The following is a 22160-nucleotide window of genomic DNA, read 5'->3' as shown; positions in this document are numbered from 1 at the left end:
TTAGCAATGTGTGTGTTTTAGTTCGTCCTCCAGAACAATTACTAAATAACCAGAAACAGTACAGAACAGCTCCTGGGGCCACGTCAGTGACCGGACACACAGCGTACCTCAGTCTGGACCAGCTGGACCGGCTGTGAGCACCCCCAGAACCATGAGTTCCCCAAGCCATGGTGACTGGCGCCCCTCCCCCATGGGCTGCATCCCAGAGGGGAAAGGAAAGGGACTTTACCAGCAACAGGGGCTGAGCCCAACCAAATGCCAATTGTGTAATTAATTAACAAATTCTGACTACTAAAAATAGGCCCCCAACTCAGGTGAACCTGGTCAAAGTGGAGGTTCATCATTTTTGCCCTGGTGCCAAGGGGGCAGGGCTGATGGAAAAAGGGGGGGGGGGGGAAAGAAGCACAGGTTTTGTGGTTGTGTTTCTACAAAGTCTTGACTGCCTTTGGATACAGCGGCAGGGCTGCCCAGGTTTCAACTGCCCCAGGCATAGGCAGAAACAAGCTTGTTTGAGGGCTTATCTGGAGACTGTGCCTTCCCCAGGGGAGAGGTGAAGCCCAACTCAGGTGGGATCCCTCCCTCAAGGAATTCAGACCTCAGGGCTTGGTAATTCGAAGCCATTAAAACCAGCCTACACCTTCTCCTCTGTCTCCACCATGCCCCCAGCAGGGAGAGTCTGCCAAAGTTAAAGGTACCACTTCATCTTATGCGGGTGGGACCTGCAGGCAGACAAGCAACACATACTGGGCAGGATAAGAAAAACAGAGCAAAGAGACTTCACAGGAAAGTCTTTCAACCTGCTGGGTCTCACCCTCAGGGAAAACCGATGTAGGTGACTCCTTCCTCCTGATAGGAGGCCAGTTTGGTCTGGGAAAATCCAACTGGGATCTATAATACCTAAGTAGACCCTTCTAAGTGCGGGGGGAAATGCACCATACAAGCAGGGCAAGAAACAAGAAAACAAGAACTGAAAAATTCTCCTCTGTTAAACAAAACTTAAGTTAGAGGTCCAGATAAAGCTGAACTAAATGTCAAAGAAAAGATAGACAACAAATTCATCCAGCAAGAAAACCCTAGGTAAAAGAAGTGAAAGCAATCTCTAGAGTAAACTAATTAAGGTAATTAAATGTCTAGACACCAGCAAAAAATAACAAATCACTCTAGGAAAGTTGAAGATATGGCCCAGTCAAAGGAACAAACCAACAATTCAAATGAGATGCAGGAGCTGAAACAATTAATTCAGAATATACAAACAGACATGGAATACCTCATCAAAAACCAAATCAATGAATTGAGGAAGGATATAAAGAAGGCAAGGAATGAACAAAAAGAAGAAATCAAAAGTCTGAAAAAACAAATCACAGAGCTTATGGGAATGAAAGGCACAGTAGAAAAGATGAAAAAAACAATGGAAACCTACAATGGTAGATTTCAAGAGACAGAACATAGGATTAGTGAACTGGAGGACGGAACATCTGAAATCTGGCAAGAAAAAGAAAATATAGGGAAAAAATGGAAAAATATGAGCAGGGACTCAGGGAATTGAATGACGATATGAAGTGTATGAATATACATGTTGTGGGTGTCCCAGAAGGAGAAGAGAAGGGAAAAGGAGGAGAAAAACTAATGGAGGAAATTATCACTAAAATTTCCCAACTCTTATGAAAGACTTAAAATTATAGATCCAAGAAGTGCAGCATACCCCAAAGAGAATAGATCCAAATAGACATACTCCAAGACATTTAATAATCAGAATGTCAGAGGTCAAAGAGAAAGAGACAATCTTGAAAGCAGCAAAACAAAAGCAATCCATCACATACGAGGGAAACCCAATAAGACTATGCGTAGATCTCTCAGCAGAAACCATGGAGGCAAGAAGATAGTGGGATGATATATTTAAATTATTAAAAGAGAAAAACTGCCAAGCAAGAATTCTATATCCAGCAAAATTGGCCTTCAAAAATGAGGGAGAAATTAAAACATTTTCAGACAAAAAATCACTGAGAGAATTTGTGACCAAGAGACCAGCTCTGCAAGAAATACTAAAGGGAGCACTAGAGACAGATATGAAGACAGAAGAGAGAGGTGTGGAGAAGAGTGTAGAAAGGAAGACTATGAGTAAAAGTAAAAAGAAGGAAAATTAGATATGACATATAAAATCCAGAAGGCAAAATAGTAGAAGAAAGTACTACCCGTGCAGTAATAACACTAAATATTAATGGATTAAACTCCCCAATCAAAAGACATAGACTGGCAGAATGGATTAAAAAACAGAAGCCATCTATATGCTGTGTCTACTCAAAGGACATGAGAGCAAGGACACAATGGACATTTGCACACCCATGTTTATAGCAGCATTATTTACAATTACCAAGAGATGGAAACAGCCAAAATATCCATCAACAGATTTGGCTAAACAAACTGTGGCATATACATACAATGGAATATTATGCAGCTGTAAGACAGAATAAAGTTATGAAGTATGTAACAACATGGATAGACCTTAAGGACATTACACTGAGTGTGCTTAGCCAAAAAACAAAAGGACAAATATTGTATGGTCTCACTGACATGAACTGACATTAGTGAATAAACTTGGAATATTTCATTGGTAACAGAAACCATCAGGAGATAGAAATAGAGTAAGATATTGGGTAATTGGAGCTGAAGGGATACAGATTGTGCAACAGGACCGAATATAAAAACTCAGAAATTGACAGCACAATGCTACCTAACTATAATACAATTATGTTAAAACACTGAATGAAACTGAGTGTGAGAATGATAGAGGGAGGAGGGCTGGGGGCATACATGAAATCACAAAGAAAGATAGATGATAAAAATTGAGATGGTATAATCTAGGAATGCCTAGAGTGTATAATGATAGTGACTAAATGTACAAATTTAAAAATTTTTTGCATGAGGAAGAACAAAGCAATGTCATTACTGCAGGGTGCTGAAAATAGATGGTAATTAATATTTTAAAATTTCAACCTATGTGTGAGACTAAAGCAAAAAAATTTTATTTGGTACAAAATTTATATTTTGACTAGTGCATCTCCTAAGATAACTTATGTAGATAGTTGGTTGAACAATATAAGTACATGGAACCTTGGGTAGGACATGAGATTTTGTTGGTTTGTCCAGAGTGATGCCCCGATAAATCCCAGAGTGATTTGATCAGTGAGTGGAAAAGTTTTTGCAAAGTCCCCTTTGGGGAATGGTAACAGGGGAAAATTCAACCTCTCCAAGTTAAATTCTTGATATTCTCACAAGCAGTGTGGACAATCAAAGCTATAGGTGAGCTCCCAGTCTTGGGGTTTGTTCATATGAAACTTAACCCCACAAAGGATAGGTCATGCTTACTTAAAATTAGTCCTAAGAGTCACCCCCAAGAGAACCTTTTTTGTTGCTCAGATGTGGCCTCTCTCTCCAGCCAACACAACAAGCAAACTCACCACCCTCCTCCTGTCTACGTGGGACATGACTCCCAGGAGTATGGATCTTCCTGGTAACGTGGGACAGAAATCCCAGAATGAGCTGAGACTCAGCATCAAGGGATTGAGAAAAACTCTAGAATGGCCTGAGACCCAGCATCAAGGGATTGAGAAAACCTTCTCGACCAAAACGGGGAAGAATGAAATGAGACAAAGTGTCAATGGCTGAGACATTCCAAACAGAGTCAAGAGGTTATCCTGGAGGTTATTCTTACACATTAAGTAGATATCATCTTGTTATCCAAGATGAAATGGAGAGGCTGGAGGGAACTGCCTAAAAATGTAGAGCTGTGTTCCAGTAGCCATGTTTCTTGATGATGATTGTATAATGATATAGCTTTCACAATGTGACTGTGTGATTGTGAAAACCATGTCTGATGCTCCTTTTATCTACCTTGTCAACAGATAAGTAGAATAAAAATAAATAGTAGGGGGAACAAATGTTAAAATAAATTTAGTTTGAAATGTTTGTGATCAATGAAAGGGAGGGGTAAGGGGTATGGTATGTAAAATTTTTTTTTCTGTTTTTGCTTTATTTTTCTGCTGTCTTTTTATTTCTTTTTCTGAATTGATGCAAATGTTCTAAGAAATGATCATGATGATGAATATGCAACTATGTGATGATATTGTGAATTATTGATTATATATGTAGAATGGAATGAGCATATACTAAGAATTTTGTGTTTATTTCTTGTAATTTTTTTAATTAATAAAAAATTTAAAATATATATTTTTAATAAATTTATTAAAGACATAACTAAATGATGTTCTATTACTCAATTTTTTTATTTTCTAGCTTTGTAAATATTTTATAGTTACATTATTAATAATACAATGTTATTACATGCATATATTTTATAATAAATGTTCATGTTTTGTCTACTCATGCACAGACTGTAGATATGTACATAATATGTACATAATCAAAAATATGTAGAGACTTCAAGTAACGGATAGATCATATTGCCACATATATTATGTTATCTATTTTTGAAAACTGAGCCTTCTGTATTTTCTGATTGGACTAAACAGAAAAGAAAGTTGTAACTGGACAGTGATTGAAATCACAAAGACAAAATCATTCCTTTCATTCAGCTAATGAATAACATGAAAAAACTGTAGTTATTAAATAAGAAAGCACTGACAACAATAAGGTGATTTATCTGGCACGTATATGCACAGCTAATAAGATATTTTCCCTCTAGATTTGAAAAATATAAGACAATTACATACAATGTATGTTATACGTTGCCCTTTATTTGACTTCTTCACTAACAGTCTTGCCAATGTTTATTTTGTTAGAATTTACCTAAACAATCCATGACTCATTTCAAGTTGTTATCAATTATGAATATTACTGAGATATAGGATTTAAGATTATCCTAGAATACAAAGATATTATCATAGCCCTCAATCTGGAGAGTGATAGTAAATCATTCTCTCTTTTTTGTTGTTATTTACTTGATTATTGTCCAGTGTAATAGAAGGGTCAACAGCATATGTTACAAAACAAACAGTATGAAAGTAAACTCATTTGACCTCTCGAATGGGTTAATATTTTTGGAAGAGTTAAAAAGGCCAAAAGATTGAACATAAAGCTAATCTTTGTATGTTGCAGTAATCAACTGCATAAAGATCAATTATTTTAATATACCATTGACTATCCTCTTTTTACAGATGGAGAAACTGAAAGGAACACAGGTTGTAGGTTCATTCAGGTTGTCATTATAAATTAGCATATCTCTGTGTTCTCTGTCTAGTACCCTTTCACTCTTCCACTGGCATACATACTGGAGTTCATTGATTTTCTACCAAGTATTTGATAAGTTCTAACGAAAGGTTCAATAACTCCATTTTTGCCCACTCTGTGAAATATAGAATCTTACTCTGTCTTTTCTTTTATCATTGTACATGTATATCCATAAATTAATCAATTTGTTTTTGTTGCTTGTGCAATGCCAAATCATAAATTAAATATAATTATAAAAAAATGTATCTGAATTTTAGTGATTCTATCAGCTTTTTTTTGCATTCTTTTTTACTAAATTCAACAAAATAAAAAGTAATCCACCAAAATTAGTACTGAGAATTTAATAAAGGCTTTAATTCACCTATCCATTCATTGCCACAAATTAATTACATGTATCCAAAAATTAATTCTGTGAAAACATACAAAATGGTGCAAAAAGTATAACTAAATACTAAGTAAATTGTGGGTAGGGCTGTTATTATTATCTTTTGGTCCATGGAATCATGAAGAGTTCTCAAGGCTGTAAGGGATTAGTGCAGGTTATATTAATAATGCATATTAATTAGTGTGTCCCCTCAAAAACATATCATACTACCTGGCACATGAAAGGGACTAAGTACATATTTATTGATATATTGTAATACTTATAGGAAAGTAGGTTTTGTAGATTTTTTTACTTATAAGTTGAATTATTTGCTTCAATTCCTTCCCTCCTCTCTGTAATCATTTGCCATAAAACCGTTCCATTTCTCTCACAAGATAAGGAGTATACTTCTCAATCCCTTGAGGTTGATCTTGATCATATGACTTGTCTTGGTTAATGAGATTTTAGAAGATAAGACATGCTGTGCTTGTTCTAACAGGTTTGCCCTCTTTTTGCCCTCATTATTAGAAGAATATGTCCTGCTAGGGATTAGCTCTGAGAAGAAAATAAGAAATATGTGGTACAGAGCCACCTCAGCAAATCCAAAAAATTATGAGTAAAATAAAGAATTTTATATTCCTCTGAGAGCTTTTGGCAGTTTTGATGCATGAAAAGCTGACTGATAAGATTTCATTCCTCTTCCTTTACAGGGGTTTTCAAGACATTTCTTCCAGAAAAAATCCCCAATACCCTTCTGTACTGGTTTGAAACTACTACGTATCCCAGAAAAGCCATGTTCTTTTAATCAAATCTTGTGAGGGCAGACTTATTGTTGGGTGGGACTTATTGATTAGATTGTTTCCATGGAGATGTGACCCTACCCATTCAAGGTAGGCCTTAATCTTTTTACTGCAGCCTTCTATGAAGAGAAAGAGAATTCTGTCAGCTTTTACTTCATCAGTTGATTCTATTTCCATTAAAGTCAAGTGAAATTAAAGTTAAATCTTTTCATTAAGATATTTCCTATAATATAGGATTACAGGAAATTAATAACCATATTTAAACCCATCCTTCTACCTATATATGAGGAATATAGTTCACCCTTGAGCGAAGCATCTGATGTGCTCGAGATGACTTCTAGTGAAGATGCATTCTGCGCATTAGTATATTTGTGTAAAAGATGACTGGGCACTGCATCAAAAAGTTACATAAACTGCCTAAATTTGTCCCATGTGTCACTGTGATGGGACCATACTGAATCCAGGCTTCTTATTCCTCATTTAACAAGTCCCCTGTTGCAAGTTATAAAGGAAGGAAGAAGGGGAGGAAGAATTATAATTACAAAGAAGTTTTTTTTCTCTTTCTACAGATTACTGAATCATTCAGAAAATCAAATTTAAGAAATCAATTCATAAGAGCTTATGTTGCTAGACTGAGGTGAGTGAAACTATATAAAAAAATATATAAGCATAGATGCAATTTGGCACATTTGACTTTTGCTCACAGTATGAATAATGAATAAGAAGTTCACGCAACTTGGTACAATAGTATGAAAATAGCATACTAGACAGCTTTTAAAAATGCTCCATGTGGGACCTAAGCTGGGTCCACGCAGCGGGCTGAGGTTGCTGAGGAGGCAGTGAATTTCATCACGGTGCAGCTGGTTAATGCAGACTCCCTGAGGCCATGGTCCGGGTGTAGTGTCCTCATGGCTTCTCTTACAGGCCACGTCCATGATCCTTTTGCCTGTATAGTATGAGTGAGGGATGAACTGCTACTCTTGGCCTCTGCTGACGTTTATCACACCCAAAATTTCCTAGAATGCCGGAGATGGCGCGAGACATTAGCCTGGCAACTGACCCAGTATCCAGTACAAGGTTCTGCAGAAGGAGATAATCTCAGTGATCATTTTCTCTTTAGGGAATATGGCCTGCAAGGCCATCTGCTTCTACCAGTGTCCATGACCTTCTGCTTCTTGGAAACCCTGTGGTGAGAATTCACAGCCTCATATGACACCAACTGCATTGGCTTAGCCTCCAGACCATGCACCTTTCTTAAATTTGACAGCATCACTCAAAAACTGAAATGGCATTTTAACTATGTAAATTCCTCTCAGTAGGAGAGCAGTCTGGAAAAAAATTCAGGAGGAGCTCTAGTTGTTCTTATTCTGAAAGACACAGATAAGGCAAATGGGATGACAAACAGTTGTGTACAGGTGTATTCAGAACCTGCTTCTAATTTCTGAATGGAACTAGTGACAGCCCTGGGTGTCCACTCCTTTATTCTCAACATGTATGTGCTGCTCTGATTCTCATTTATAGATTTCGTCTTCCAGAACATTCTTTAAAGCTTGCCCAGGAGGAAATTGGGAATTTTCTAGGTTTTCTTATTTCTTTCTGGTACTTGGCTAGTGCATTTCCAGCATTATTTGTACCTGTCATACATTCCAGCCAGTATGAAAAGGATGGTGCTGATGCTGTTCTCTATTTGCCGGGGCAATATGTACCTGCACAGGTTGAGGAACCTCTGGCAAATCCTCCTTCACATAAGAGTGGCTTTTTTGTCTTCCCATCAGAAACAGTCATGGCAGCTCCAAGAAAAGTAGTCTAACTATAAAATGTGAAGGAGACTCTGGTAATGAATAGATCCTTTGATTTTCTTTTGAGGGTCAATCTGTATTTCCATTCCTGCTTCCCGACGTCACCCAAGTTTCCATCCTTGAAACCTTCCAACCTTACTGGACTGATAAACTAAGGATTTTGGATCTTTAACAGGTGCAGTTGGAGGCACAAGAAGCCCACTTGATAGTCAGTCCTGGTTTTGTGCTGAGCATTACTGCAGAATGTCCCATTTAGCACATTTACTTGGGACAGTAGAGTCTACGGATTCATTTAGAAAAAGCATTAATGGAAAAAGAGAATAGAATAATTTTGGTCTTTTAAATTGAATGATGAACAAACCACTAGATTCAATACCAGGAGTTTTAGTAATTGGCAGTTGTCTCCCAGGAACCACTTCAAAATCCACACCAGCTTTTAAGGCTAAATTTGGCTTGGTTAGATTTTTAAGAGGGTTAATACAGCATGAATTAAAAGTTAAAAATATGGTTCAAAAATATAAGTTAGACAAATTTTGTTTACATCTTTTGATTACTTAAGTCTGATATGATACTTTTGAAACATTTAAATATATTTTGGTTATAAATTGAACTTACCTTCATTTAAGGTGAAAAATAGTTAAACGGAAAATTTAAGAAAGCTGAGTTTATACAATTTACATATAAGCTTTTGTGGTAGTGGGAATGTACCTTAAAGATAGTGGCCACAGAAACATTTTGTACTTATTTTCAGGGTATTTGTATATATATTTTTTTGATTAACTGAGTGTTCTAGTTTGCTAGCTGCTGGAATGCAACACACCAGAAATGGATTGGCTTTTAATAAAAGGAGATTTATTCTGTTAACATATAGTTCTTCAGAGTAAAGGCTGCTAACTTTCAACTGAGGTTCTTTCTTACATGGGAAGGCATAGAGTGATCTCTGCTGGTCTTCTCTCCAGGCCTCTGGGTTCCAACAACTTTCCCCAAGGTGATTCCTTTCTGCATCTCCAAAGGCCCGGGCTGAGCTGTGAGTGCTGAGATGAGGTATTCTGAGTTTTTGGGCTGTGCTATGTTGAGCTCTCTCATTTAAGTACCAGCCAATTAAATCAAAATTCATTGCAGCAGGCATGCCTCCTATCTGACTACAGAGGTAATGAGCAACAGATGAGGTTCACATACCATTGGCTCATGTCCACAGCAACAGAACCAGGTACATTCACCTGGCCAAGTTGACACCTAAACCTAACTACCACACACTGAGTAATCGATACTATTGGTCATATGCTTAAAAGCCTGGGCAGAAATTAGAGTTTCAGGATTTCTTGCAATTGTCCACAAAGTGGAGTAGGTGGCACTTCACAGACTCAGTTGGAGGAGGCTGCTGTCATCAACCTTTTTGTTGTTGAGTGCCTGCCATTTTAATGATGGTAGATACCTGACCCTGAATACCTGTTCTCAGAGAGCCTTCCAAATCAGTTACTATTTTACACCAAAACTTTCCAACAATCTCAATTAGATCAAGCACCTCATTTTTTATCAACAAGTGTTAAGTCAGTATTAACCTTTTTTTTTTTGTAGCTTTATAATGATGTAACTAACCCTGTGCTCTGGAAAATTACTTTTCTTTCTCTTATTGTCAAAATATTGATTGGTTATAGTTTTCCAAAATATGATCTAAATAAGACCCCTTTGGTCTACTGAAATTTCAGCCTTGATTGCCCAGAATCACTGAGGAGGCCATTTGGGGAGTTTACCCTTTGGATTTCTGTTGGTAAAAGTCCAGAATCTTAATAGTTCACCCACAATTGCATGGAATACTTTGGATTGAATTATATGGTCTTGACAAATTTAAAAATCTTAAATTTTATTTGATAGTTAATTTTAAAAGTTGAAAACCATTGCAAATGATACTGAGTAGGTAGGGAAAGCAAGAACACAGTTTTAGGTAATTTAGTTGTACTTGATTATGACTGGTGGTATATTATTATTGAGCTACTTTAACAGCACTTGAAGAAAAACAAGTTTATGTGATTGGGAACTGAACTGGGAAATGCTGCCATAGTAATTTTATTTTCTTATAATAGAATTGTCTATTTTAATCAAAGACAAAATGCCTGGATATGAAAATTATATGAGCACCATCCTCAGATATAAACTTCAGTGTTATTTCTCCATTGATTTTACATCTACATAATTTTCTATAACCCCAGTAAGTGTACTTTTTAGCTTTCTGGGAGGTAGTTTTTAAAAGGTGGCAAAATAGAATAAGACCAAAAAAAGGGAGAAAAATCCTTTTGCCAGAAGTACAAAAAGAGTTTTAAAAGCTGGTGGAAACCTCTTAAATATATATTGTTTTCTCTTCAACCCTGTGTGGTAATGGTGCTGCTATGAGATCATGTGGCCCCCAAGATGATTTGGGTGCTGAGCCTGTGATCTACATTCAGCAAGAAGTAAAGAAAGATCTTTGAAAAAAAGATCTTTACCTACTAATATAAATAATCAATAACTTCAATCCTTGGTGGAGAAGGAGGAAGCTGTGGAGAGGGATTAAGGTGAAGATACAGTAGCAGGGCCATTCCATTCTATAAATCTAGCAGATACCATTCATAATGAAGTCTAATAAGCCATACCCCCTGGAGTTGTGCAACACTATGATTCTATGTGGTATTCATCCAAGATCAGGACACCATCACCGTATAAATAGAGAATTTGTGGCTTTTTCTGCCTAGATTGCTATAATATAAAGAATATGTAGCCCCAAATCCAAGAGATGGTGCTCATGGATTAATAGAGGAAGTGGCAGCATGCATGCTAGTTGTTTGCCAGTCCTGCCTTAGTTGAATGTGTATCTATCTATGTGATGTGATGAGGTAGGTACTCCCAACAAAAATAGTCAGCCTTACTGACACTGCCATAAATACCTCCAATGATCACATTACTCAATATTCAAATAAGGTGCAAAAGAAATTCTTAGGAAGGGAAAAGAATCATACTAATTCTTTCACAAATACTAACACTACAAGCAAATTAATATTTTGTATTCTCCAGAGAGCCACCTAGTGTGCTGGTTGAATCTGTTATGTACCTTTAAAAAAGGTTCTTCTTTTAAACCATCCTTGTAAGGCCAGACCTGTTGTGTGTGGGACTCTTTGATTAGGTTGTTTCTATAGCGATGTGACCCACCCATTTAAAATATCCTTACCTGGCTATACATCTTTTAATTCTATTATAAAAAACTTTTTAGGATGTTATTGTTCTTCTGACTAGCTCTTAATGGATTGTTTATCCTTGGAATTGAGTGCTTATCTTTAATATCACTTTATTTTTAATCCTATGCAGCCTGGACTTACCATGAATAACTCCAGAGCATTCTGCCAGAACCTTACAGGGATGGGCAGGACCTAGACTAATTTTTTGGTTAATTTTCTCAGCTTTGGGCCATTTCTTTGCTTGGTGGTTCTGGGTCCCTGCAGTCAATATTAAGGCAAATTAAAAACATTCATGCACCCAGGTCCATGATTATGTATTCTAAAGATTACTTATATTTTCCATCCAAAGCCGGGCCTCTAAAACAGATCAACTTTGCTACTTTTTTTCCTTTTATGTCATAATGAGCAGGTATTTCTTTCTAATCCATTCTTTCATGTGAGATTTAGTCTTAGGGAATCCTGGCCTTATTGTGAAACCTCAATACCGACTCCCTATTTTGTTCTAGCCTGAGACCTTACCTCCAGTCTCAAAGTAGATGCTAAAACTCAAAACTGTCAGATATTCTAATGCTTACTATCACAATATTCATGTTCTTCTTTCATTTCGGTCTTTGGTGATTTCCTTTACTTTCATGTGAACTAAACTTTGCATTTCAGATAGTTTTATATGGAATTTTTTTTGAGTTTTTTTAGGGATCCATACTGTCAAAAGTGGAAGTTGTAATTAGTTGTTCAGGGTATGATTCTCCAGATAGAAAATGGTATGAGAATGGCAACTATTGATCTAATTCGTGGCTCACTTCTGAAATTTAGAAGAATACCTATCACAAGAAGATGCTTATTTAATAGTTGATAAATAAAAATTAAACTGTTTAGAATGTATGTTATGTCAAAACTGGCCATTGAAATAGGAGGAGATTTAGAGTGGAAAAAAAAAGACTCCAGTACACACAGGAATATGAGAATATGTATTAGTTAGGGTTCTCTAGAGAAACAGAATCAACAGGGAACACTCACAAATACAAAATGTATAAAAGTGTCTCACATGACCATGGGAATGCAGAGCCCAAAATCCGCAGGGCAGGCTGTGAAGCCAATGACTCGGATGGAGGGTCTGGATGAACTCCACAGGAGAGGCTCACCAACCGAAGCAGGAATAGAGCCTGTCTCTTCTGAATCCTCCTTATAAAACGCTTCCTGTGATTAGATTAAGCATCATTCACTGCAGAAGACACTCCCCTTTGGTTGATTACAAATGGAATCAGCTGTAGATGCAGCTGACGTGCTCATGATCTAATTCTATGAAATGTCCTCATTACAACAGACAGGCCAGCACTTGTCCAACAAGACAAACAGGTACCACAACTTGGCCAAGTTGACACATGAACCTGACCATGACAGTCCACCCCTTGTCAACTTGGCAGACATATATATCACCTTAAACCATACCCAATTGTCAAACGAAAACAATAAAACACGTATTTTTTCTTTTACCTAACAATACTCAACTCTCCTACATATAACTGGAAACACATTAAATCTCTCCAGAATAGGGCACATATCCTTGGGCAACATTTATTCCTAAACTTGATATCTTACAACTCAAATAGTATAACATGAACAAAACAGCATTACAGTCTTCGTTTCTGTAACGTGGTCAAAGTTCATATTTATCACTACCTTCTTCCACTAACCATCCCATGTTCCCTTTACCCTCAGCAAGCTCTTCAGCTGGCCATGTTTCTTTGCCTGGTGGGGTGGCCCAAACCTTCACATGGGACACAAATATCTTCATGTTTTTAGCCCACTCAGAAAGGTCTATCTACATACTTCTTCCCCAGACCTCTTTGTCACCAATTTTCCAACTATGTTCTTTCCAAGTCCCTGACCATCCAGCCAAACCATTAGCAACAGCCCACGAGTCAGTATACAAACTCACCTCTGGCCAGGTTTCCTTTCAAGCAAAATGAATAACCAGGTGCACTGCTCGACGTTCTGCCCACTGGGAGGATTTCCTCTCACCACTGTCCTTTAAGGACACCCCAGAAAGGGGTTGTAATGCTGCAGTTGTCCACTTTCAGGTGGTACTTGCATATCGTGATGAACCATCTGTAAACCAGGCCCGAGTTTTCTCTTCCTCAGTCAATTCACTGTAAGGAACTCCCCAAGAGGTCATAGCTCTGGTCTGGGAAAGAGAAGCTAACGTGGCAGGAGTGGAGACCATGGGCATTTGGGCCACTTCTCCATGTAACTTACTTGTGCTTTCAGGACTTGCTCTGGCCCTATCTCGCATATACCATTTTCATTTTACAATAGAGTGCTGCTGCGCATGCCCAACTTTATGGCTTGGTGGGTCAGACAACACCCAGCTCATGATAGACAACTCAGGTCTCATGGTAACTTGGTAGCCCATGGTTTAGCGTTCAGTCTCTACTAAGGCCCAGTAGCAGGCCAAAAGCTGTTTCTCAAAAGGAGAGTAGTTATCTACAGCAGATGGTAAGGCTTTGTTCCAAAATCCTAAGGGTCTGCATTGTGATTCTCCTATAGGGGCCTGCCAAAGGCTCCAGACAGCATCTCTATTTGCCACTGACACTCCCAGCACCATTGGATCTGCTGGATCATACGGCCCAAGTGGCAGAGCAGCTTGCACACCATCCTGGACCTGTCGCAGAGCCTCCTCTTGTTCAGGTCCCCACTCAAAATTAGCAGCTTTTCTGGTCACTCGATAAATGTTCCAGAGTAGCACACCCAAATGAGGAATATGTTGTAGCCAAAATCCAAATAAACAAACTAGGCATTGTGCCTCTTTTTTGGTCATAGGAGGGGCCAGATGTAGCAACTTATCCCTCGCCTTAGAAGGGATATCTCAACATGCCCCACACCACTGGACACCTAGAAATCTCACTGACATGGAAGGCCCCTGTATTTTTGTTGGATTTATCTCCCATCCTCTGACACACAAATGCCTTACCAGTAAATCTAGAGTAGTTGCTACTTCTTGCTCACTAGGTCCAATCAACATGATATCATCAATATAATGGACCAGTGTGATGTCTTGTGGGAGGGAGAAATGATCAAGTTCTCTGTGGACAAGATTATGACATAGGGCTGGAGAGTTGATATATCCCTGAGGTAGGACAATGAAAGTATATTGCTGAACTTGCCAACTGAAAGCAAACTGTTTCTAGTGGTCCTTACTAATAGCTATTGAGAAAAAAGCATTTGCAAGATCAATAGCTGCATACCAGATACCAGGGGATGTATTGATTTGCTCAAGCAATGACACCACATCTGGAACAGCAGCTGCAATTGGAGTTACCACCTGGTTGAGTTTATGATAATCCACTGTCATCCTCCAAGACCCATCTGTTTTCTGCACAGGCCAAATAAGAGAGTTGAATGGGAATGTGGTAGGAATTACCACCCCTGCATCCTTCAAGTCCTTAAGAGTGGCAGTAATCTCTGCAATCCCCCAAGGAATCCGGTATTGCTTCTGATTTACTATTTTGCTCGGCAGGAGCAGTTCTAGTGGCTTCCACTTGGCTTTTCCCATAAGAGCCCTCGCTGCATGATTTAGAGAACCAATGTGGGGATTCTGCCAGTTGCTCAGTATGTCTATACCAATTATACATTCTGGAACTGGGGAAATAACTACAGAATGGGTCCGGGGGCCCACTGGACCCACTGTGAGAAGGACCTGAGCTAAAACTCCATTGATCACCCAGCCTCCATAAGCCCCCACTCTGACTAGTGGACCAGAGTGATGTTTTGGGTCCCTTGGAATTAATGTCACTTCTGAACCAGTGTCTAATAATCCCTGAAATATCTGATCATTTCCTTTTCTGCAATGCACAGTTACCCTGGTAAAAGGCCGTCGGTATCCTTGGGGAAGGCTTGGAGGAAGATTAACAGTATAAATTTGTGGCAGTGTAATAGGGTTCACCCCAAAGGTACCTGGCTTCCCCTTCATTCAAGGGGCTCAGGGTCTGTAAACTGTTTCAAGTCTGGAAATTGATTAAGGGGCCGTGACTCTGTGTTTTTGTAATTCAGGTTAGACCTCTGTTCACTTGACCTAGAACTCTTTTGTTTATACAGCTTGAACAAGAATTTAGTAGACTGCCCTTTTATTGTATTTCTAGGTACCCCATAATTTACTAGTCAGTGCCACAAATCTCTGTGTGTCATATAATTTTGATGCCTGCTTTGAGTTTGCTGTCTATTATAATAGCCACATCTACCCTGTGTTTGGCGATTAAGTGCTGCCACCTGGCTTCTGCTAACTCGGGATCCTGTCATCCCCATTGTGTTTAAGGATTCCAGCTCAGTGACAGCAGTTCCTATAGTAATATCTGACCTACAGAGAAGTGCAACCACAGAGCTCTTTAGAGATGATGGTGCTAGTCTCACAAATTTATTTCTCACTGTTCTGGTAAAAGGTGCATCCTCCAGACATTCCTGGGGTATAAGAGCAGGCTTTGCATGATAAATCCACTCTAACATTCCAATCTCTCTAAGCCTCTGGATCCCCTCGTCTACATTAAACCAGGGCAGTTCTGGCATTTCAATCTCAGGAAATATTGGCCACCTTTTGATCCATTTTCAACCAACCATCCAAACAAACTGTTAATACCTTTTCTAACTGTTCGAGCTATAACATTGAATGCAGAATCTCTGCTTAGTGGGCCCATATCAACAAATTCAGCCTGATCCAGCCTTATATTCCTCCCACCATTATCCCACACCCTTAAAAGCCATTGCCACATATATTCCCCTGTTTTCTGTCTATATAAATTGGAAAACTCACACAGTTCTTTTGGAGTATAATGTACCTCCTCATATGTGATACTTTGTACCTCACCTTTAGAGGCCTGTTTGGACTTTAGTCTAGTTATAGGTCTGGAAGAAATGAGGGGTGAGGGGGTGGGTCATGAATAGAATTAGAAATGTCTTCCAAGCCATTTGCTTCAGGGCCTTCATTTGCAGTTTCCTCTGGTGAAACAGGATTAATCACTCTAGGGCTAATCTCTTCGGGAGAAGGTTGGGTGGCCAACTCCGCAAGGCAGGCTGTACATGGGGCGGTTATGTCCTCAGGGCAAACTATTACAGGGTTATCTAGAGAAGACTCAGCATGGCTTAGGGTTTCAATCTCACCCCCGACATCATTATCAATCCACATGTCACCATCCCGTTTTTCAGGGTCCCACTCCTTTCCAATCAATGCCCTCACTTTAACGCCAGACACCATGCAAGATTGAGATTTCAGTTTACGTTGTAAAGTTGCTACTCTAACAATAAGATTCTGAGTCTGATTTTCAGAGATCTCAAATATACGGCCTCAGGAAATAAGATTTTTCTTTAACGGCGCTTAAGCTTCTCCATTGAAGCCTTAAGCCCATTCCTTTCACTCCTTAATGTAGCCAGTGTATCTAATAACAACCAACCAACATCTCTATACCTCTTCTTTCCACAAAATTCTGTAAAGGTGTCAAAAATATTATCCCCCAGAGTCTGGCTTTGTAGAAGGGAAGCATTAGGAGAATCTAATGGTGATATTTTGACTATCTCTTTTGCCAACTCACTCCATGGATTGGGAGTGTCATTCTGATTATGGGAATCAGTATCCTTAGTGTCTTTGAGTCCAGTCAGAGTAGAAAACCATTCATAAAAACCCATTTTTAAGATTCTGTTTCTTAAGAACCACTCCTGGTACCAAGATGTATTATTTAAGGTTCTCTAGAGAAACAGAATCAACGGGGAACACTTGCAAATATAAAATTTATGAAAGTGCCTCATGTGAACGTGGGAATGCAGAGTCCAAAATATGCAGGACAGGCTGTGAAGCCAACAACTCTGATGGAGGGTCTGGATGAACTCCACAGGAGAGGCTCACCAGCCAAAGCAGGAATAGAGCCTGTCTCTTCTGAATCCTCCGTAAAACGCTGCCTGTGATTAGATTAAGCATCACTCATTGCAGAAGACACTCCCCTTTGACTGATCACAAATAGAATCAGCTGTGGATGCATCTGATGTGATCATGATATAATTCTATGAAATGTCATCATAGCAACAGACAGGCCAGCACTTGCCCAACCAGGCAAACAGGTACCACAACTTGGCCAAGTTGACACATGAACCTGACTATGACAGAGCATCAAAAACAAACTTGCCTAGTGCACATTTTTCTTTAAATGCAATTCAGAAGAAGAGGTAGCCAATGTCAGATGGAGGAAGTGGTTCACATGGTAATTTGCAAGGAAGTAAGTGGAAATTATCAAGGTTTTAGATAATTATAGCCTTTAATCAAATTACCAAGGCTCGTTGTTAGTAATGTGGTTAATTGAAATGAGAGAATATCTTCACATATCACCATAAAAGTTAAAATTTGCTTTTGTAACCAGATGACTAAATCTAGGTATCAGAAAATTAAGTTGAGCCCCTATGTCACATAAATTTGGAACCTCTTCTTTTTATACATTTGTTTAATTTTATACATTTATTTTTTAAAGTATCTTAAGTCTAATAATAACTAATACTTATAGTACACTCATTGTATGCTAGGCACTCTTCCCAAGAGCTTTGCATAAAAACCCATTTTATACACAAAGGATCTTAGAAGATTAGGAAGCTAAAATAACTCACCAAAGTCATGCAATAAGTGACAGAGCTAGTATTAAAGTCTGACTTCAAAGCCTAACTATCCGGTGTAGTAGATTCAGTATATTATGCACTGAAATCAAATTTGTAGGACATTATTATGATGAGGTTTAATCAAGAGGAATATATAAATAGAACAATAGAAAACTATCATAATAATCCTTTTTAAAAATCTCATTGTTTACAGGCAAGAGGGTAGTGATGTAATAGCAGATATTGTCATGAAGTTTCGATTCACTAGAAGTTACAGGGGAGCAACACTGAAAAACAGAATTGAACCTATTTTGCGCCAAGCAGTGAATAACTTTGGAAATTTGGAAGTAAACCCTTCACCTGACTTAACATGCAAGTACCATTTTTATATACCATTTTATTTCAATATATCCCTCAACTTTACCAATTCTAATTTACATTTTAGTTTCAACAGAGATTGATTTTTTCTTTACTTGGAATTAAATGTTATGACAATAATTAGAAAGCTAGTTATAACACACACATCTATTGTAAACTATTCTAAGATGTTAAGAATCATTTAGCATTCATATAATAAATTTTATTTGTGAGAAATTTTTTATTAATTATCCTTTCCAGCAATCCTTTTGAGGGATGATATTTTCAAATACAGATGATTGGCCAATAATTTGTGGATATGCTTTATCCACAAAGTGAGCTTGCTGCTCAAGATCAGAAAACAATTTAATTAACAATCCACTTCACCCATAACAAGGCCTGGCATGTGATTGGATGGTACCCATTAGAACTTATACAATAAAGAAAATTTTTAAATGTACTCATATCTTCAACTCCTTTCTAAAAGCCCCCTCTCCCTCTGCCTGTCTTGAATCTATTCCCATTTTATCTATTCCGAATGCTACCATCCTGCCCAAACCAAAATCAGCTCTCATTTTAACTATTGCAATAGCCTCCTTATTACTCTTCTTATGCCCTTTTTGGCCCCTTTCAATCTATTGTCCAAGAATCAATCAAGAATATATTTTTAAATAGAAATACAATCACATTGAAAGTCTGTCATGACAGTTAAAAAATAGTAATAACAAAGTATAACCTGTAAATAAGATACCATACATCCTGGTTTTCCCAAAACAGTCCCACTTCATGAAAATTGTCCAAGAACCATCATTAATATTGCATCCTTTCACTGTAAAAGTGCTCCCTCCAACCACTTATTGTACCATCCTCTCCCTCATTTACCATAATCTGAATCTCTTCCTCATTCGCCACACTTTCATTTTCTCTTTCTGACAAACTCCGTCCTGCCTCAGACCATTGCAAAATTCTTCTTAGATCACTGTCCTTCTCCCTTTAATTCTGAACTAAAGTGCTGCTTTCTCAGGGACGGTTTCTCAAACTCTCATTACTCAATTATTTATCTGTGTCACAGATTCCTTCATTTTCCTTCATTACAATGATCGCAATTAAAATTACAAAATTATTTCAGTAATATCTCTATTGTTTGTCTTCATTATACTCCACAAGTTTCATAAGGGCAAGGACCAATATCTACCTTGCTCATCCATCTATCCTTCTGCAACCCTGTATATATCACATAACAGACAATAAATATTTGCTACATAACCAAAAGGTAGGAATTACTTATACCTGCATAGAATTTAAAGACACCCCTCCAACTTTACCATAACTGCTAGCTTAATAAACCATTATCCCCTCATAATAAGCTCACGATTAAAGGATTTTGATGGCTTCTACACTGGAGTGGTATTCAATCAGAATATTCCTGCTTAACTGTACTGAGTTGTTAAAATATTGAAAAGCTTTTTTTTGGAAACAATCATTGTGCCATGTCCACAAAAAGTCTCCTTAATTCTCCCAAACCTGCCACCCCATACTCTGATTTCCTGGTTTCTCCCCAGAAAACCCTGCAACTAAAGAATTAATGCTTGGCATGGAGAGAACCTCCAGGATACTGTTCCAGCTCCATGTGTTCTTTCCAACTTGTTGATATTCATGCCATATAGTTTGTTAAATAATTTAATATTACCGCTGCTCCTATTTAAGGAATGTATGGAATCTTTCAAAAGTACTTCCCAAGTAATTGTCACAGCACAGACAGTGACTGCTGTAGAAACCCAGAAAAGGAAGAAGATAGAGTGTTCAAGATCTCTCAGCAATAACTTCATGAAGGATGGACTTTGACTTTAAAAGATGGGTAGGGCTTCCGTATTTTGAGAGGAGGAAAGAACATTATCAGAGAGGGAGAGACAAATAGTCTGTAATAAACATAATGCTTTTGCAGAACAATGATGAAAGAGACCTCCTGGAATGACTGGTTTGCGTTTTCATCGTCATCCTCATCATTAAAATCAAAACACTTATTTAATGGCCATTTAAATTTTTTTATGTTTTAAAGTACCTTGTATGCATATCTTTTTCCTTTACTCTCACACAGTCATATTCCATAGACACCTTTGTTGTCTTCACTTGGAAAAGTTAAGTAATTGCTCAGAGTCCTATAGTCACCATGCGAGGTAGTCAGGATTCAAATTCAGATCTCTCTTGTTCAAAGAACAAGTAATGATTTGGCTCCACTGAGACTTGAGCTAAGATCTACTTGTAAAGCCAATGTAGTAATCCAACCTTGTGAAACTTCTAGTGAGAAATACTTGGATAAATTGATTTTTAAGAGCATGAAAATCTGTCTGAGACGTCTGGATTTATCTTATAGGAAATGGGAAGTGACTAAAAGATTTCAGGAAAAGATGTGATCTTATATACATGTCTAGAAAAAGCAGTCTGGTAAAGTAAATATGGATGAATTGAAAAGGGCAAGAGGGCAAGCAGGGAATCTCCTAATTTAACGGTTACTGTAATACTGTGGGTGACAAATGATGAGATTATGAATTAAAGTAGTAGCAAAAAGTATGGAGAGGATGGGGCTAATTTCAAAGTATTTTGGGGGCTAGAAGGCACAAAATTGGAGACCAATTTTATATGGGAATGATGAGAAGGGAGGAGTTGGACACAATTTCAGATTTCCAGCTACTGGTGGAAACAATACCTTTTGCTCACAGAAGGAATATAATATAAGTAGCAAATTTCAGATGAAACTGGGTCACATTGTGTTTGAGATTTCTATGGAACATTTAGAGAAAAAGTGTCCTGTAAGCAGAATTCAAATTAGAATCGAAAGACCATCACTATTTTCCTTTCCATTGTCTCCCACCAATTCCCAACATATAGCATGTGCTCTACAGAATTTATTGCTCTACAAATGCACTTACAGCTCCATGCATTTGCACCCACTATCACTTCCACTTGCAATACCTTTTCACCTCTTATCTGCCTTTAAAAAATCACTTTAGGTCTTAAAAACTAACTAAAATGTTATTTCCTCCATGATGACTTCTGCGATTCACCTGGGTAGTATTAAGTTACTCTTTCCTTTCTCCTCCCCACTTTGCACTTACATTTATTTGAGTGATTCCTTGATTGATTTCTGTATGTAAATTATGTGAGGGAAAGTCCGCCATATTTTGCTCACTGTTATATTTATTAAGAACGTGTCAGGTGGGCTACAGTGGCTCAGCAGGCAGAGTTGTCACCTGACATGCCAGAGACCCGGGTTCAATTCCCAGTGCCTGCCCATGCCAAAAAAAAAAAAAAATGTACCAATAGAGTAAAAGTTATATATATATAAATACATACATTATATGTCAATGATTCTGTATGATTGTGTCTTCCCAGCTAAATTGAGTTACTTGAAAACAGTGATATCTTGTAAATATTTGATGAAAAAATAAAGCAAGGTTTCTCAAACTTTAGTGTGCATAATAATAAATTGAGGGGATATTGTAAACCCAGAGATTATCTCAGAGATTCTTTCAGCAGGTCTTGTATGGAATTCACTTTTTAAGAAGCCTTCTAGGATTCTTATTCTGATTGTTTGAGTTTTACATTTTGAGAAATCAAGATGATATCCAGTCCTTCTTGTATTAATTTTTTTCTCCCTCTTTTTTATTAATACCAGCGATTACTGTCCAAGATGCAGCAAATATTTTCACCAGTGGTAAGTTTTAAAACTATTTGCATATGTTTTATAAAAATATAT

The 22160-nt window shown here is 37.8% G+C and overlaps 1 protein-coding gene and 1 pseudogene across 1 annotated transcript in view; both read left to right on the top strand.

The window, feature by feature from the left end:
- Positions 1-22160, top strand: part of LOC143663301 (transmembrane protease serine 11D-like) — a 72578-nt gene that overhangs the window by 32470 nt on the left and 17948 nt on the right. The window contains exons 4-6 of the mRNA XM_077137020.1: positions 6981-7048; positions 18261-18418; positions 22080-22118. Of these exons, the coding sequence (XP_076993135.1) occupies positions 6981-7048; positions 18261-18418; positions 22080-22118 (265 nt within the window). The remainder of the gene's footprint in view (positions 1-6980; positions 7049-18260; positions 18419-22079; positions 22119-22160) is intronic.
- LOC143663743 (vesicle-trafficking protein SEC22c pseudogene) lies at positions 7320-8216 on the top strand (annotated as a pseudogene).

The sequence above is a fragment of the Tamandua tetradactyla genome, chromosome 19 (genome assembly GCF_023851605.1).
Source record: "Tamandua tetradactyla isolate mTamTet1 chromosome 19, mTamTet1.pri, whole genome shotgun sequence".
Lineage (NCBI taxonomy): Eukaryota > Metazoa > Chordata > Mammalia > Pilosa > Myrmecophagidae > Tamandua > Tamandua tetradactyla.
This window is presented reverse-complemented; position numbering and strand designations above follow the sequence as displayed.